Source organism: Telopea speciosissima, chromosome 7 (genome assembly GCF_018873765.1).
Source record: "Telopea speciosissima isolate NSW1024214 ecotype Mountain lineage chromosome 7, Tspe_v1, whole genome shotgun sequence".
NCBI lineage: Eukaryota > Viridiplantae > Streptophyta > Magnoliopsida > Proteales > Proteaceae > Telopea > Telopea speciosissima.
This window is the reverse complement of record NC_057922.1, coordinates 53,835,718-53,854,741: the sequence shown is the minus strand read 5'-3', so window position 1 is coordinate 53,854,741 and position 19,024 is coordinate 53,835,718. Positions and strand designations below refer to the sequence as shown.

General features: G+C 43.4%; 1 protein-coding gene across 2 annotated transcripts in view; it reads right to left on the bottom strand.

Annotated features, from left to right (window-relative positions):
• LOC122668035 (lon protease homolog, mitochondrial-like) overlaps positions 1-19,024 on the bottom strand; it is a 64,759-nt gene that overhangs the window by 3,203 nt on the left and 42,532 nt on the right. For both annotated transcript variants that reach the window (XM_043864566.1, XM_043864568.1), the window contains 8 exons: positions 9,608-9,779; positions 7,205-7,329; positions 6,012-6,142; positions 5,811-5,915; positions 5,289-5,402; positions 5,002-5,169; positions 3,925-4,026; positions 3,081-3,332 (listed from right to left, as the gene is read on the bottom strand). In XM_043864566.1, coding sequence (XP_043720501.1) covers positions 3,081-3,332; positions 3,925-4,026; positions 5,002-5,169; positions 5,289-5,402; positions 5,811-5,915; positions 6,012-6,142; positions 7,205-7,329; positions 9,608-9,779 — 1,169 coding nt within the window. The remainder of the gene's footprint in view (positions 1-3,080; positions 3,333-3,924; positions 4,027-5,001; positions 5,170-5,288; positions 5,403-5,810; positions 5,916-6,011; positions 6,143-7,204; positions 7,330-9,607; positions 9,780-19,024) is intronic.

Genomic DNA, 19,024 nt, shown 5'->3' with positions numbered 1-19,024 from the left:
AATAGAGATTTCGATCAGGTGAGGTGTATCAAGGGAGATGATGGAAGAGTGTTGGTAAGGGATGAGACATTGTGAAGAGATGGGATGAATATATGAGTATATCTGTGACCTACCAAATGGAGATAGTTCGAGTAGAAATGACTCTGACGATTACATTATTCAGCAAGATACCACTCGCCAAAGATATGTACGAAAGGTTAGTGTGGCGGTAGTTAAAGAAGCCTTAAAAAAGATGAAAGTAAGCAAGACACCAGGCCCAGATGAGATTCTAATAGAAGTGTGGAAAACCATAGGAAGTTGTGGGGTTTTTTGGTTAGCCAATCTGTTTAACAGGATTATGCACACAAAGAAGATGTTAGATGAATGGAGAAGAAGCATTGTAGTCCCGATCTACAAAAATAAAGGTGATATCAAAAGCTGCAATAACTATAGAAATATAAAGCTAATGAGTCACACTATGAAGCTTTGGGAGAAGGTTATTGAAGTTCGTTTGAGAAGAGGGACTCGTATCTCGGTAAACCCATTTGGCTTTATGATAGGTAGATCCACGACAGAAGCTATCTACTTATTGAGGAGGCTCATGGAAAGATATAGAGATAGCAATCATATGGTCTTCATTGACCTAGAAAAAGCCTATGACCAAGTGCCTACAGATTTAATCTGACATGTTCTAGTGAAGAAAGGGATGTTGAGTAAATATGTTAATGTAATTAAAGATATGTATGAGGGCGTGGTGACAAGTGGAGATCTGTGGGAGGCCAGGGCAAGGAATTCCCAATCACAATTGGGTTACATCAGGGTTCTGCATTAAGCCCTTACCTCTTCGCACTTATCATGGAGACCTAATCAAGAGCATTCAAGGAGAGGTCACGTAGTGTATGTTCTTCGCCGATGATATCGTTTTGGTAGATGAGACAAAAACAGAGATTAAGGCTAAGTTAGAGCTATGGAGATCAACCTTGGAAACAAGTTTAAGATTAGTAGAACGAAGACAGAATATATGACGTGTAATTTCAGCCATGCTATGTTGGATACTGACATGGTGTGAATTGGGAAAAGGGAGATACCGCAAAGTGACTGTTTTGGATATTTGGGGTCAATCATAAATAAGGAAGTTGACATAGAGAATGATGTCTAACAAAGAATTAAAGTGGGACGGATGAAGTGGAGAGGTGCATCCGGCGTACTGTGTGATTGATGTATTCCATTAAAGCTTAAAAGAAAGTTGTATAAGACTGTTGTACGACCCGCTAGCATGTATGGGGCAGAATGTTGGGCAGTTAAGAAATGTCATATTGAGAAGTTACGAGTAGCAGAGATGAGGATGTTAAGATGGATGTGCGGAAAAAATAAGAAATGAACGTATTAGAGTTGACTTGGGAGTTGCCTCAATCAATGATAAGCTTCGAGAGAGTTGTTTGCGGTGGTATGGTCATGTTCTACGGAGGCCAAGGGACGCCCCAGTAAGAAGTGACAATCTTGATCAAAGGAAATAAAAGAGGTAGGGGTAGGCCTAAAATGACCATAGGAGAAGTTGTGAGGAAGGACATGCATAGTCTAGGTCTTCTACCAAGTATGACTTCGGATAGAGCCTACTGGAGGTCAAGGCTCCATGTAGCAGACCCCATTTAGCTAAGATTCTCCTGACTTGCTAGGTTGTGCATCGTTCCTCTTATTTCAATCTTTTTGTTCTCTTTGCATTTGCCACCTTTCATTTGTCAGTGTCCATTCTCCATTTTTTTTTATCCATGTAGCCGACCCCATTAAGTTGGGATAAGGCTGAGTTTTTTGTTGTTGTTGGTTGTGTGACTAACTCAAAATCTTACCAAATATGGTAGTTATACTTTCAAGGACAAAGTTTTCCTCCACCCATAGAGGACGGTGCACCCACCATCTTAGGGTTCACAAACCCCTATAGGGTTTTAGTATTTTCCCAAAACACCCTTATGATGCCCTCTCCCGCCCATCCGACGCCCGTTGGAATCCCATTCCTCGTGGGTGGAAGAAAACACGGTCCAACTTTCAAATGGAATATTTATTTTTCTATTCAAATCCAGGGTGTTTGGTTAAAAAAGTTCTTAAAAAAAATCTATTCCTAGAATTGAAAAACTTTTTAGTTACATAATCATTTTTTGCCACTATCATAGTTGTCAAGATGCCTAGTGAACCCAAGGTGATGGCCAGGTACCTTGCTTAGTAAGGCAAGCAGAAGTGTGACTGTGTGAGGGGGCTTTAGTTCTATGAATTAGTGTTTAGTAGGGTGTATCGTGTACATATACACATGTCATACACATATTTCAGCAACAATATAACATATAAAAAGATCTATCAAACATTAATCAACGAACATTCATAAAATCATTCCACAAACTACATCAAATAATAAATATTCCAAGGCAGTGCCTAGGTGGCAACTTGGAAACCAAGGGGATAGGTCGCTTTACCCTTAAGAGAACGCCTTGTCGCCTAAGCGACGCCTTGACAACTATAACAATGATTAGAAAAGTTTCCATCCGACTTTTGTTTTAATTTCACTTGCCATCCCTTCCCTTTTCTACCAGCCAGATGGAGCCAATATGATTTTGTCAATGGAAATAAAGACCTAGTACAAGAATTAATTTGTCTGAAAAATTCCAACTATAGGCACAACAAAATTACAAAATGCATTCAAACCACAGTTTTTAAGTCCACATATTATAATCATCATCAAAGATTATGGCTAGGTCCATTTGTCAAGAGAAAGGAAGAAAAAAAAATTTAATATAAAAAAATGAAAAGAAAAAATTCTTTGAAGGATTCAGATGGATTTCGAAAGGAAAAGAAAAATATTGGAAACTTTCCACCTAGAGAAGACAGTTTCTCTCTCAAAACCTTACACAATGGCAACGAAAAACAAAGGGTCAATCAAGAGAATATTAGGTATCTAGGAATTTTCCAAATTTCCGTTCACTTTCTTGCCAATTGAACACCAGTAAATCTTGTTGTTATTTGTTAAAGCAGGTTGCAGCTCCTCTTACAATCTTCTTCCTCTTGCACACTCTGGACAAATGAACAAAAATTTTGGTTTTTGGAGCACATACCGTTGAATCAACTGTTTGATCATCTTTACACGTTTCATCAGCTTGCAGATCTGTCTGGATTTGGTCAGCAATTGCAGGCATTTCACTGCCCAGCTTTTCATTGCTACTTTCTCCTTGTTCAGAACCAATCTGGGTTTCCTCTACTACCACAGCTTCAGTCAATCCATCAACAGATTTCTCTTCAGCTTCACTAGGTCCAATAACTTGAGATGGTTCATTTGATTCCCCTTTCCTCACAAGTTGCAAAGCAATCTGTCAATTAGTTGAAGCACAATGCTAAGTTAGGGCCACATTAAGTACCTCAATACCAACTTTTCATTTTTATTTTTCTCAATTTCATTTCTGGGGTTTTCTAGTGGATATTTTTTCTTATTATTGGTGCATCTCTAGAGACTAAATCAGAATATTCGACCTTCGGAAAGGGCACAGAAGTAGTCTCGTGGGTTCCAAAACCAACAGATACCACTCTACAATTCATGGAGTTTGGACCATCTAGCCATAAGTAACCATAGTTCTACAGCTTATAACAGCGAAGGCCACACACCATATACTAGGGTTCCAGGGAGCCCATGAAAAAACTTCTTATGGAGTTATGGTAGCTTAGTACTTCCAATATGGCCTTCTCATACAAACTCGTACCTCTAATAACTAATAACATAGGAAGAGAGCAATTTTGTTTATTATAAGTCTAAAGTTACAAGGAATTGTTATAAATTGTGAAGCCAACTTGGTTAGCAATAAGAATCTATTAATCTATAAAAAAAAATTTGATTATAGAAAGGCCTAATGTAGTTGTAAGCATCCAAGTTCATAATGCAAACTGAAATAGAACATCCAAGCAAACCTTGCGGTAAATCTTCTCAATGTGTTTTTGTAAATTCCGGACTCCTGCTTCTCGGCAGTAATTTTCTATTAGAGCAAGAAGAGCTGCATCGGTCACTTCAACCTAGCAAGAATAGTTATTGAACATTAAGGTACTCTTTCTCATAAGTTATTAATCAAAATAGAACATATTAAGAAAACTTCACCATGGAATTACAAGTTACTCATTAGGAGAATGACCACTGGATTACCCAAATTTAATGAATTGGGAGTAAATTTCAAAACTTCAAGGTGTCAAAGAGAAACTCCTTTTGAGTACCCAAAAAGATAAAAACACAAAGAGAGTCCTTTTGCTTGACTGAAAAAATACTAAAGCATTTTCATATGTTGATGATGTTGAGGTTTCATATTTCACTACAGATAAAGCCATCAAGTCGAATAGAGATATTTCTGATCTAGATTAGAAAATCTCAAAGATAAAGATTTAAGGCAAATTCAAGTATGTTAGAAAAGCTGCGGTCAGAATCAGACCCGGAGGAAGCTTTAAGCTCAGTGTATCCAACAGGTCCATTGGGCTAGTATGATGAATTCTAAGGAATGTATCACTTCATCAAATATGCAAAGGTTATGATCATCCTATAAGATAATCATTTTATCTTTAAGGTTCCTTGACAAGACCTCTCAACTGGTGTATGTATCATAAACACCGTGAATGAAGTGCATCTGTAGCACAGGTAAAAGAAAGTCTCCCATTATTCTCTCCCGACTAGAGCATTCTATATTACAATTTGATTACACAAATCCTTTTTTTGGATAAGTTTGATCCCATAATTTGTGACTTTCAAGTAATCCTTAAAACTTCCTTAACATATCAAAATTCATTATAGCAATACTAATGCTACATCTTTATTTTTCAACGAAACCAAGTAAAGAACATGATCTAACTAATCATTAACTCACTAAACTTGCATTGTCTTTGTACTGTTCATCTCAATCTAAAATTTGATATATAGGCCAACTTATCCAATCCAATAAGATCATAATAAGCTCATGGATTTAATACAACAAGAAAATACAAAAAGGTCAAACAAATCCATACTTGTTCTGGCTTGATACCACAAGCTTCCCGAGTTGTCTTTTCCAAATAATCTCTGGCAATGTGCATCTTCTCATCAGTGATGTAACCAGCAATGGTAATAATCTCCATTCTGTCCAGAAGAGGATTGGGTATCATTTCCACTACATTTGCTGTGCAGACGAAAAGAACCTACAGTAAGGAAAAGCAAGAGGAAGAGGTTCAAGGGTCCCAACATCTGCAGTATATATACTTGTAAAAAAATTTCACATGGATGAAACCCCATAATTCATGGCACTGTGGTGACTCACCTTTGATACATCAATGGGAACATCAAGATAATGGTCCAAAAAATTTGCATTTTGCTCTGGATCAAGAAGCTCCAACAAAGCACTTGCTGGATCACCTGCATGCCCCCTTCCCAACTGTTGAAGAACATTTTCAGTATAAAGTGCAGCCATTTGATTATCATAAATAGTCAAAAAAATATAAGCACTGATGTCATGGTCACACAGTAATAATAACACTGACGTATGTGTCAAGTATCCAACACAGATTGAGGGTCCCTGAAATGACACCTACTCTGAATATCATAGAGTCTTACATAGAAAAGACAAGTTTTTGGTATCAACCACAGATATGGACATGGACATGAACATGGACATCTGACACCACAATTTTGAAAAGTGCTGTAATGTTGCATGGTCAGAAAGCACTGTGCTATGAGATAAAAGGCTTGACCAAATGCAAAGAGGGCCCAAATCACCTAAAATGATATTAAAAGCAACAAATTCACTCAGGTGTGGAAGCTATGTAGTATTCCCAAAAAATACCTTGTCAATCTCATCAATCAGAACCAGAGGGTTAGCTGTCCCCACATTTTTAAGGCATTGCACCATCTTTCCAGGCATGGCCCCAATATAGGTTCGACGATGCCCCTGAATCAGTATAGGCAGTTAATAAGGCAAATAAAAGGCATTGTGTAATATTAATATGCATTAACGACTTAGTCAATAAAAGGATTTTCTATTCACTTTGATTTCAGCGACATCAGCCAACCCTCCAACAGAAAATCGATAGAACTTCCGATTAAGGGCACGTGCAACGGAACGACCAATGCTTGTTTTACCCACTCCAGGAGGCCCAGAGAGACAAATGATTTTTCCTGCAAATGGTTGTCACGTGTGACAATGCAAAGATTCAGGTAGTGCAGTTCTTCAACTTGCATAGATAGGCAGCAAAAATTTATCAATCTAAGAATGGGGTTGGGAATTTAAGATATCAACCATCCATATGCAACAGTTTACCAACTGTACCATTACATGTGCATGCATCAAGGGCAACAGATCACCCCATGCATGAAAAATTAAGTCTCGAGGAACAAAATCCAGTTGACCTGAAATATTGACCAGTTCGGTGATGGGTCATTCTGCGAACAGAGCCCAGAAACAGAATGATCGTCTCATTCATGGAGCAAGGCCAGGCTTGTCGCCTGCGCCTGAACTCAGTCAAGACCTAATTGAACTCAAAACCCATTCTGAACACCCCTGTGTAATGTCATGTTCCAACATTCTACTTTGTTTATTTATACTACTGGGTCATAAGTAGCAACATCAGTAAGCTTAATAGTCAATATGTGACATCCTTGTAGTATTACCTTAGCTGAAATGAGGATGTTGAGGCAGACAAAGTTGCAAGTCTAGAATAAACAGAATTAGGAACAGATAGAGCTGCAGGAACTTAAAATGACAAATATGTGCACTGGCATAGAGTGGTATCGTGCACGTTGGATGCTCAAAAAGGATGTGAAGTGAAATAATGACAAATGAAGACAACTTATGTGGATTCATGCAAAGGTTCATCTAGCCAACCCCAATTAATAGGGAAAAGGCTTTGAGGCACAAGTTAAGAGTGCATCTGGTTTATACAATAGTACATTTACATAAGAAGAAGCACAATTTGCGACAAGGTTTTCATACATACAAAATTAGGGATTAAATTTTCCAATATGAGATATAAATTAAAGCATAATCTATAATACATATAGGTGGGTAATTTCAACCTCATATGGTACAGCCTTCATATGCAGAAACTAATTCCGTAATCCATGGCATAAGGTAGCACATGTTTCTAGAACATAATACTTTGAGGAAAGGAGTATCATACCATTCAATATATCAAATTCAAACTATGAATGCTGAACAGAATCACATTAGATTTTACTTACCTTGTGATGATCCTCTTAGTTTTCCGACAGCTATAAATTCCAATATACGCTCCTTAACATCAGTTAGACCATAATGGTCTTCATCTAGTATTTCTTGAGCACGATGAACATCGAAATTTTCGTCACTACATTTTCAACAGAAAGAGAAAAAAAAAAACAATAACTCCATGATCTTCAGAAGAATAACGTCTACTGATAAAAGGTAGCACTTCAAAGTATTGCATGTTGCTTTCAAACTAAGGTGAAAAGGAATTGGTAAAGTGAACTCCAATATGAGAAAATAAAAAAATTTAAGGAGTACTGGAAGTAGATCGGCAAGGACAAATTCAAGGTAGATGAAACTAGTTGGCACTAAATCAACACAGACTTGACAACAGCAACATTTTGGTCCCATATAGGCATATATAACTCCCTGAAAAAAGCAACATTTGGACCTATGAAGAATTCCCTGAAGACTAGATAGCACTGCACCAACACAAATTGTAATTGTTTCTTCTCATTCCATCCTTGAAGGTTAGCCTCATAACAACACTTAATTATACCTGGTTAATAACTGCACAAAATACACTAGTAAGATAATGGTGTACAAATAATAGAAAAACAATTTGAGCCATGTTCCAAAATGTCCCATCCCAACCTGAAACATAAGCCATTTCCCTGTGCATTGGGGAAATTGTTCTGTGGTTGATGTAGATCAAAACCAGAAGAAGAAAAGGCCAAAACACTGTTCACATGAACAGTGTCCCATCCCCTTAATTTGGCTTGGTGAGGTATTTACTAGAAGAAACTGTGGGGGCAGTTTTGTCAATATCTTAAAGTCTTTTAAACTGAACCAATGGAGACAACTTAAAGGATGGGCACCACAGACTATGGAGTTTGGCTGCACCTATTAAGCCATCTAAAGTGGGGTCCACATGATTCAGTTGAAGAGATTTGAAGGCTTTAGAATCAATTAGTATTTAGTAGTTTCTATTTTCATGTCAATCCTAGTTACTATTTTATTTCAGTCAAGTTAATTAGGAAAGTTTCTACTTTTTTAGATTGAAGTTAAATAGTTAAGTTTCTATTTTCTTCTTTCTTGAGGAGCAAGCTTTGCCCTCCATATATTTGTAAGGGCTTTTAGAAGCCCCCCCACAATTTGATTATGAGGAATGAAAATATTGCTTTGGTTTGCTGCAAGTGTGATTTCTTCTCAGGTTGAGTGATTGACTTGAAGGGCTGAAGGAGCCTGGCTGAGAGAGCCTAATCCATCTATCCTCCATCCTTCTATTTTCTATTTCTCCATCTTCTCTGTCTCTCCATCGATCCCTGACTGCTGCTGTGTTATTGCGACTACTCCAACCATTGAGAAGACCATCCGAGTGCTACTGCTGCTACTCCAGATCTGCTGTTCTTCAATTAAGGATCGAGCCATCTTGTTGCTGCCCAATTTTCTTCCAGATCAGGTGCTGGGATTTGTAAAATTCATATCTCTACAAACAACTATCAGTTTTAGTTGATCTTTGGAGCATACAACCTTCCCACCATTACCTCCATTCGATCCTCACTTCCACCCCCACTGCAGGCCTGAAACTTCCATAATCTCCATACTTTCTATTTTCATCCCCAGCCTCCCATCTCCATATCCCACCATTAGAACTGACCCAAATCTACAGATCAAACTCCCCATACCAAGTCTCACACTCGGCTACTGCAGAGAGCACCAACAACCTGTTGTGGAAGGTTTTCTCCTAACCTTCTATTTTGACGAATCCTTGATAACTTCACATCAAGCCATCAGAAGTGAACAGAATTTTGAAGGCAGCCTATCCCTATCATTCTCTACCTTCGATTCAAAAAAGCATCAGTTGGCTGGTTTGGCTAAACCCTAACCTTTTAATTCTGTCCTTGTTTCTAATTTGGTGTTATTACTATTTTGATGATCTGCTGCAACCTGTGATCGATCCAACTGTAGAGTGGTTCTTATTTCTTAGCTGAACCTCTTCTACATTAGTGGTATTAGTAATTGGATGCAGTTCCATAAATCAAATGAGCAACCAAACCTCCCCTCTCCATCCCCTCCCCCCCCCCCCCCCAAAAAAAAAAAAAGGGGTAAAATGCACAGTTTAGTTGCCTAAGTATAACCCCTGAAAGACAAATCATAAGTCCAGAATCGCTTAGAGATCCAAAGCTGCCATCTATAATCTGTGCTCTTGAGTTATCTGGTATGATCATAAGTTAAAAAACTAGTGTCCTGAAACCACAACGAGCTTTGTCTAGTTCGAAACATGAAACAAAGAGTGACATATCATGTACATCAAACAATTCAATGTCAGAGGCCCAGAACACTAGAAAGGCATGCACACAAACACAATGCATGCAAATATATGAGCATGCACACACCTGCCAAAGAAACATATCTACCTGTAGTTACCCCAAGGCAATGCCGTGAGCCAATCAAGATAGTTGCGAGTGACATTAAACTCGCTTGAACTGGCTTCTAACAGCTGTAGCTTTGTGAGCTCTTCTTCTATAACTTGCAAAACATGAGGTGGGCATCTCTCCTTATTTGGTTCAAGTCTTTCCCTAAATTTTGCTGCAGCAAGGAAAGGAAAGCTAATAAACCTGTCAAATCCACATAGATGCATATAAAAAGCGCACATGTATATTAACCTACAGCCAACTAGAGCAGCAATCTAGCTAGACAGCACAGGAAGAAGCCATCCAATTAAATGTAGCCACATAAGCGGTGCAGCACCAGGGTAGATACCCACAACACAATGGGTCCCACACTCCCACCCAAGAGACTGAACTGGACCAAAAACTATCTTCAATCAGATGATACTAGAAATTGTCCAAAAACATTTCAATAAGGATCCATATTCCTCCAAACATGCAAATAATACAATAGTTGGAATACTATTTACTAGGTCATCCAATCAAATCCAGCCTCCACTTTGGAGCTCTACTAGGTAAGAGCTACCAAATGGTGGGTGTAATCTATACATGTACTTCAATGAATTTAATCCATGCATGAAATTTCAGCGTATTTGTACCCTCCCCAAAAAAGAAGAAAAAGTATTTGTAGAGAGATTTGAAATTAGGGTATGGCTTGGATGATCTATTCATCCCAAGCACCTCTTTATTTATAAGAGTAATGAAACAGTAAAAATATGTACATGAGCAATGTGGGACTAAACCACATACAAAACAAATAAAATAACAAAGGGAAAAAAGTCCAGAATACCCCCCACGGTATTGTGGCCCATATATCTAACACTCCCCCTCAAGTTGGAGCATATATATCATGCATGCCCAACTTGACTAAGATAGGATGAAACAGCTTGCTACTCAGTCCCACAGTGAACACATCAGCCAGTTCTTCAATAGACTTCACAAAGGGAACACAAATGAGGTCGGCTTCAAGCTTTTCCTTGATGAAATGTCTGTCAACCTCCACATGTTTAGTGCGATCATGCTAGACAGGGTTATGAGCAATGCTAATGGCAGCTTTATTGTCACAATAAAGCATCATGGGAAGATGGACAGCAACACCGATATCCTGCAATAATCCTCTAAGCCATAGAAGTTCACAAATGCCTTGGGCCATCGCACGAAACTCGGCTTCAGCACTGGACCTTGCCACAACATTCTGCTTTTTGCTACGCCATGTGACAAGGTTCCCACCCACAAAGGAACAATAGCCAGAGATAGATTTCCTGTCAGTAGAACCAGCCCAATCGGCATCAGTATAAGCTTCAATCTTGAGGTGACCATTGGGAGATAGGAGGATTCCCTTTCCTGGAGCAGACTTCAAATACCTCAAAATACGACGGACTGCATCCATATGAGAGGAATAGGGATCATGCATGAACTGGCTCACCAAACTTACAGCGACTGCTATGTCAGGTCGTGTGTGGGAAAGGTAGATTAGTTTGCCCACTAACCGCGATAACCACCCTTGTCATCAGGCTTACCCTCTTTCTCCCTAAGTTTTGTAGTAGCTTCCATAGGAGTATCTGAAGGATGACAACCTAGCAGCCTTGTCTCAGTCAATAGATCAAGGACATATTTTCTTTGAGAAAGAAAGATGCCCTTTGAAGAGCGAGCAACTTCAATCCCTAGAAAATATTTTAGAGGGCAAAGATCTTTGACCTCAAACTCACGGCCAAGGAGAAGCTACAAATCCCTGATTGCAGCACCATCATTACCAGTGACCACAATATCATCCAAATAGACTATGAGAAGAGTAACCTTGTCACCAACTCGTCTGATAAACAAAGTGTGATCAACATTGCTCTGCTTGTAACCTGCTGAAACCATAGCCTTATGAAATCTGCCAAACCAGACCCTAGGTGACTGCTTCAACCCATAAAGAGCACGCTTCAATTTACAGACCTTGCCCCTAGTCATGTCATCAGAGAAGCCTGGTGGAATGTCCATATATACCTCCTCCTTAAGCTCCCCATGGAGGAAGGCATTCTTCACGTCTAATTGCTGAAGATCCCACCCAAGATTTGCAGCACAAGCTAATAACACCCTGATGGTGTTGAGCTTTGCCACTGGTGCAAAGGTCTCCTGATAGTCAATTCTATAAGTCTGAGTGAACCCCTTTGCAACCAGGCGTGCCTTATACCTATCCACCGAACCATAAGCCTTTTGTTTGACCACGAAGACCCATTTACATCCCACTGGGTTTTTCCCTGGAGGAAGAGCCACAAGATCCCACGTATTATTTTTGTGTAGTGCTCTCATTTCTTCCAACATTGTTACCTTCCACTTTCCATCTGTAGGTGCTTCCTGCCAATTTTTAGGAATCAAGATAGAGGAAAGAGAAGATGCAAAAGCACGAAAAGAGGGAGAAAGAGAGCTATAAGAAACAAAACGAGATATGGGATGTAAAGTGCAAGTCCTAGTACCTTTACGATGAGCAATAGGTAGATTGAAAGAAGAGGGATTACTAGGAGATGTAGGATCCGGGTCTGGAGCCGGCAATTGGATGGGTACTGGTGCTACAGTGGGTTGCAGCTGCCCTCTGTTGGATCTGCCCCTTGTATATGTGAGTATGTTGGAGTTGTCAATTCTCTTCTGAAATTCACCAATAGTTCTCTGGACTGGAGTCAGCTCCCCCTGGATAGGAACATTAACAACACTATTTTCTATAGTCTCCCCCTGTAAAGGATTCCCATCAGGTGAGGGAGGAACAGCCAGAGGACGTTGGGTATTAACCAAAGTAGGATGGGCAGCATCCACAAGAGGCTAAGGCAGCAGCCGTGGGTGGTAAAGAAGGCTGAACAACAGCCGTGGGTGGTGATAAAGAAGGCTGGACAGCAGCCGTGGGTGGTAAAGAAGGCTGGGCAGCAGCCAGAGGAACCTCAGGTAGAGGAATCTCAAAAGGCACATCTTCACTAGAACTCTCCCCTTGAAGAGGTGGCGAAGAATACTAAGAAAGGGACTCATGGAAAATAACATCCATACTAACCATGGTACGGCGGGAAGGGGGATGGTAACATTTATAACCTTTCTGGGATGGAGAATAACCCAAGAAAATACAACGGAGCCCCCGAGGTTGAAGTTTGCCTGGAGATTTGGTATCTCTAGCATAACACACACAACCAAACACCTTGGGAGGCACAATAAATGAGGAATTACCCATTAAAATATCAGAGGGGCTACGGGAGTTAAGAACCCGAGAGGGCAGCCTATTGATGAGATAGGCCGCAGTGAGAACCGCATCCCCCCAATATTGAGATGGGACATTCCGCGCAAACATCAAAGCCCTGGCCATCTCTAACAAGTGGCAATTTTTCCTTTCTGCCACACCATTCTGGGCAGGGGTATCAACACAACTAGTTTGATGAATGATGCCATGCTCAGCCAAATATTTTTGAAATTGGGATTCTGTATACCCTGTTCCATTATCACTTCTCAATACTTTGAGAGTAGCTTGGAACTGAGTTTGGACCATTTTATGAAAGTGCTGAAAACATGAAAAAACCTGATTTTTTGTGTGCAAAAGATACACCCAGGTGTTCCTAGAATGACAATCAATGAAAGAGACAAACCAACGATGACCAGAAATAGATGTTTTACGACTAGGGCCCCAAACATCAGAATGCACCAATTGAAAACAAGAAGAACTCCTTTTATTTGAAAGTGGATAAGTTGAACGTGTCTGTTTGGCCAGAACACAAGCCTCACAAAAAAAGTCATCCTAAGTACGAAGGGTGACCAAACTAGGAAATAAATGAGCTAAAATTCCTAAAGGGGGGTGACCTAGCCTAGAGTGCCACTGGTAGAGTTCAGAAAAGACCATGGAGTTCTGGTGTAGCGGAGAAGGCAATGGTGGTGGAGAGAAGCGACCGTCATCAAGCAGGTACAGCCCACCTTGCACTTTACCCAATCCAATCGTCTTCCCAGATTCCAGATCCTGAAACACACAATGAGAAGGAAAGAAAGTGACTTTGCAGTTAAGATCACGGGTAATACTACTAATGGAGGCTCGGGGGAAAGGAAAAGCAATCAACCACGATGATTAGGATGGTAGGAGCTCCCATGTCATGAACCTTCCCTCTCCCCCCCTGCCAGCCCTCCGCCTTTGCCCCCACTGCCACCCATCCTTGACTCCCCCAACAACCCCTCCGCTGTCATTTCCCCCTCGCCCCCTCCTTCCATTGTTGCGTCTCCAATCCCCCCCCTCTGCCTCCTGGTCCTCCCTTTTACGTCAGACTCCTTAGATTTGATACTTCCCTTCACTTTTCAAAACCCCTCACTGAAAATGGCATCCCTTTCGCCCTCTGTCCCATGTCCATTCTCTCCCCTAAACTCCCAAAATGGACCTCCTGCCTTGTGGGTCATTTTTTGGGTGGCCGGCCTTCTTTCTCCATAGTCCAGGCCTCCCTCACCAAGCAATGAAAAGCTATTGGAATGTTTGATATCCATCTCCTCGACTCTGGTGTGTTCCTTTTCAAATTTTTCTCTGAAGAAGCCAAGACTCGCGCGTTGGATGGTGCCCCTTGGATGGTGGGAACCAAACCAATATTTCTTCGTCAGTGGCAGGCTCATCTCCTTCTCCACAAGGTTGACTTCAACACCATTCCCTTGTGGGTCACTCTCCCTGGTTTACCCTTCCACTACTGGACCACTGAGAGCCTCAGCCGTATTGGTTTTGTCCTGGGCATTCCTCTCCGCACGGACCTGCGCACTCTCAAACAACACAGACTTTCATTTGCGAGACTCTATGTTGACATCTCGGCAAACTCCCCTCCCCCTTCATCCATCTCTATCAAAGAAGAAGATGGCTTCTCGTTTGAACAGCCTATGCGATACGAATGGCTACCTCCTCACTATCAACAATGTAAATCCTTTGGTTACTCAAACTCTACCTGCCCTGCATCTGCAGCAACTGCTCCCGGAGACAAACAACCTACCACGCAGGACGATCATCTTCCTGCTGCGACTTCCTCTCTCAACGAAGTCTCCGCCACCGAAGCATTGCCCATTGAAGATCCTTCTCCTTCAGTGCGTCGTGGCAGAACTCCCAAGCGAAACCAACGCCAGCGTAGCCGGCTCAGTCGTCGTCCTCGGAATTCCACTGCCATCGTCGCCGTCGATGCCGCTGCTACTTCGGGAAATGCGCCTGCCCCAAGCACCGAGACTTCCCAGGCTCTCGCCTTGCAACCCCTGCAGACGCCAGACTCCTCGATCATCGATCATGTTGACAAATTGGCCATCGAAGATCCTCCTGATTTGCCTCTCTGCATCTGCGCAAACACAGCGATGTACCAGGCCACAGATTTCCCCTCTGAGCTTGAAAGAGACTCTGTCTCTTCACCTACCACCTCTGGGACGCTGTGCAGCTCCCCATCTGAGATTAGTCAAGTCGCCGATTTCGCAGTCGAACCCCTGCTTCAGGACTGCTCCCTTTGCCATTCTCGCGAAACCACCTACTCCATTGCGCAGTCTCAGACTGCTTCAGCCCCTCTTTTGTATACCCCCCACCTTTTGTCCCCTCGACCCTCTAACCCTGCTTTTCCCTTTTACCCCCTACTTATCCCTCCTTCTTACCATCTTTACCCCCTCTCCCCCTTTTACCCTCCACCTCTACGTCCTTTTTACACCCTCTACCCCCTCTTCTCCCTACCCCCAACACGTCACCACCCTTTAACGACTCTTACTATTCCACCTCCCTTTCTGCTATTCCATTTGGGCCCACACCCTTAGCCTCCACCCACCCTTCTCCTTTTCGGCCCACCATCGAGGCCCACCATCCCCATCCCAACTCTGAGACCCTTTACCCCTCTTCCACCAAATCCTTGGCCTTGGCCCATCTCCCCCTTTGCTCTCGGCCCAGCACCCCTGCTATGTCCTCTACCCCTACCTCAACCCAACCCACCCCTCCTCTTGACCCATTACCCCCAGCCCAAGCCCAATCATTTTTTTCCTATAACCTGCCCATCTATACGCCCCCTGCTTACCTCTACCACAAACTCTTCCCCAACTCCCCGTCCCATTCTCTCACCAGATCCACTTCCTTCCCCTCTCTCTCGGAGTCCCCCCCTTACCTCCCTTCCCCCCTTCCCCCCTCGGTTTCAACTCCCCTCCCCTCCCCCCCCCCCCCGCAGGCCACTCCTTCACTGCCCGGCTCTTGTCTTCTCTCGTCGCCGCTATCGCAGCACCCCTCCGGTGAGCACCTTGCCTTTCCCCTCTTAGTTCTCATATCTGTTGGATTCCTTTGGAATGTCAGGGGTCTTAATTCCTTGGCTAAACATCAGGATATCAGGTCCCTTATCAAGTCTACGCACTCCTCCTTTTGTGCTCTTCTTGAAACTCGCGTCCAACAAGATAATGCTTCCCGCATTGCTGCCTCTATTACCCCTTCCTGGTCTCTTCTCTCCAACTACAACCATTCCCCTCTTAGTCGGATTTGGTTCCTTTGGGACCCGTCCAAAATCACCGCCTCTCTCCTCCACTCCTCTTCCCAATTCCTCCATCTTAGCCTCTCCATCCCCAACTCCCCTACCTCCTTCCTTTTGACAGTCATCTATGCTAGTAACCTTGCTACTAAGTGTGTGTCTCTTTGGCACGACCTCCCCCTTCTCAAGCCCTCCTTGGACTCCGTCCCTTGGGGCTTAGGTGGTGACTTCAATGTGGTTCGCTCCCAAGTTGAGAAACTTGGCGGTAGACCCATCGATTCTCCCTCCGTCCTTGCTTTTAATAAGTGCTTAGAAGATCTTGGCCTTGATGATCTTCGGTGGACTGGTTCCCCCCTCACCTAGAACAACCGTCGCTCTGGTCCTGACCGCATCGCTTGCAAGCTTGATCGCTTCATTTCTAATGAGGCTTGGCTCTCTTCCTTGCCCCACTCTCTAGCCAACTTCCTTCTTCAAGGACTGTCTGATCACTGCCCCTGCCATATCCAAATCCACTCCACTTCTTTTGGCCCCAAGCCTTTCCAATTTTTTGATATGTAAACTTCCCACCATCTCTTCCTTCCCACCGTCCTCAAGGCTTGGCGCACCCCGGTCTCCTCTCCTTCCCTTCCCCTCATTGCTCTCTCTAGGAAACTCCGTAATACCAAAGGTGCCCTGAAAAGGTGGAATCTCTCCACCTTTGGTAACATCAATTCTAGGCTTTCCTCTTGCAAGTCTAATCTCTCTTCCATACAACTTAGACTTCAATCTGACCTACTCAACCCTTCTCTTGCCTCCGCGGAAAAGTCCCTTTATGAGGAATTGTATTCCCTTTTTTCCCTTGAGGAAAGCTTCCTGCACCAAACGGCTTGCATCAAGTGGCTGGAGTTGGGTGACTCCAACTCTGCTTATTTCCACAGATCTCTGAAAGCCCGCCTCAATTCTAACTCCATCACCCTTCTTCACTCCTCTGATGGGTCCCCCCTCTCTTCGGTCCACGACATTAAATCTGCCTCCATCTCTTTCTTTGCCAATCTTTTCAATCCCCCCCTCTCCGCCCCCCCCATTCCCCCGGATCTCATCAACAAATTCCTTACCCCCCAAGTCGCAGACTCCCTCATCAGCATTCCCTCGGATGATGAGATCTCCAAGGCTATCCGCTCCCATAAGTCCAACAAAGCCCCTGGCCCTGATGGCTTCAGTATGGGTTTCTTCCTCAACTGTTGGGACTCCATCAAAGGAGACCTTTTCAAAGCCATCCGTAGCTTCTTCTACAAGCCTAGCCAGCTTGCCCAGGTCAACCAGACTTTCATCTGCCTCATCCCCAAAAAAGAGGGGCCCACCTCCCTCGCGGATTTCAGGCCCATTTCCCTCTACAAACTCATTTACAAATTCATTGCCAAAATCCTGGCGAACAGAATCAAAGCGGTTATCCCTATTTTAGTTAGCCCAAACCAATCCGCCTTCATTTCTGGCCGCAGCATTGCAGACAACATCATTCTCTGCTCTGAGGTAATGCGGGGTTTTGACCGTAAATCTCATTCTCCGGCCGCCCTCATGAAGATTGATCTCCACAAAGCTTTTGACTCCCTTCGCTGGGACTTCATCTGTGGAGTGCTATCTCAAATGGGCTTCCCCCCTGCCTTTGGTCGTGGGATCCATGCTTGTATCTCTTCTCCCTCCTTCTCCGTATTGGTCAATGGTTCCCCTGCTGGCTTCTTCCACTCCAAAGTAGGTATTCGTCAAGGCTGTCCTCTCTCCCCCTTCCTTTTCTCCGTCACTTTGGAAGTCCTTTCCCGTAGCCTCTAATCCAAAACGGACCTCCATCTCATCTCTCCCATCCCCAAATGCAAGCATATCAATCTTACTCATCTCGCTTTTACTGATGATCTTCTCCAAAGCTTCTCATTCTTCTATCTCTGCTATCATGGATTCACTTCATCTCTTTGAATCCCTCTCTGGTCTCCGCATCAATCTCCTTAAATCCAAAATCTTCCTCTCTGGAATTCCCGATAATGAAAAGGATTCCCTCCTTCACCTGACTGGCTTCACCTTTGGCTCCCTCCCAGTCAAGTACCTTGGTCTTCCCCTCATTCCGGCCCGGCTATCTAAGCATCATTGCGCTCCTATGCTGGACAATACCCGCAACCGCCTCCAGCTTTGGAAAAGCAAATTCCTTTCCTATGCCGGCCGCCTTGTTTGTATTCGCTCCGTCCTCCAAGCTACTTACATCTTCTGGTGTGGGATCTTTGCCCTTCCTAAAGCCACGTCTCGTAAGACAAAGCGCCTCGCCTGCGCCTTTCTCTGGAAAGGGGTCGACACCTCCAGATTTCTCCACCCTCTAACTTAGAAGTCCATCTGCCTTCCCAAATCTGAGGGGGGTCTTAGGATTCCCCGCATCAAATACTCCAACACTGCTAGCATCCTCAAGTTGATCTGGAAAATCTCTTCCCGACAAGATTCCATCTGGGTCAACTGGGTCTATTCCCACCTTCTCAAGTCCGACTCCTTATGGAATGTCCCCACCCCCTCTGATGCCTCCTGGATTTGGAGAAAGATCCTTGCCCTCCGTCCCCTGGCCCTTTGTGGAATCTCTACCTCCATTGCTCGAGGTTCTTCCACCTCCCTCTGGTTTGACCCTTGGCACCCTCTTGGTATCCTGTACTGCATTCTCGGCCCCAGGTCCATCTACTCCTCTAGTTTCCCAAAAAATGCCCCCTGTCCACTCTCATTTCCTCTGCTTCCTGGTGTCTCCCCCCTCTTCTCAATCCCTCTATTGTCGATCGGATTTGGCCTGCTCTCCCCCCCCCCTTTCCCCCTCTCCCCCCCATGCTGATGACAAACTTCTGTGGTTGCCCTCTCCCAAAGGCCGCTTCACCTCCTTCTCTGCTTGGAACTTCGTTTGCCACTCCGCCCCCAATATCCCTCG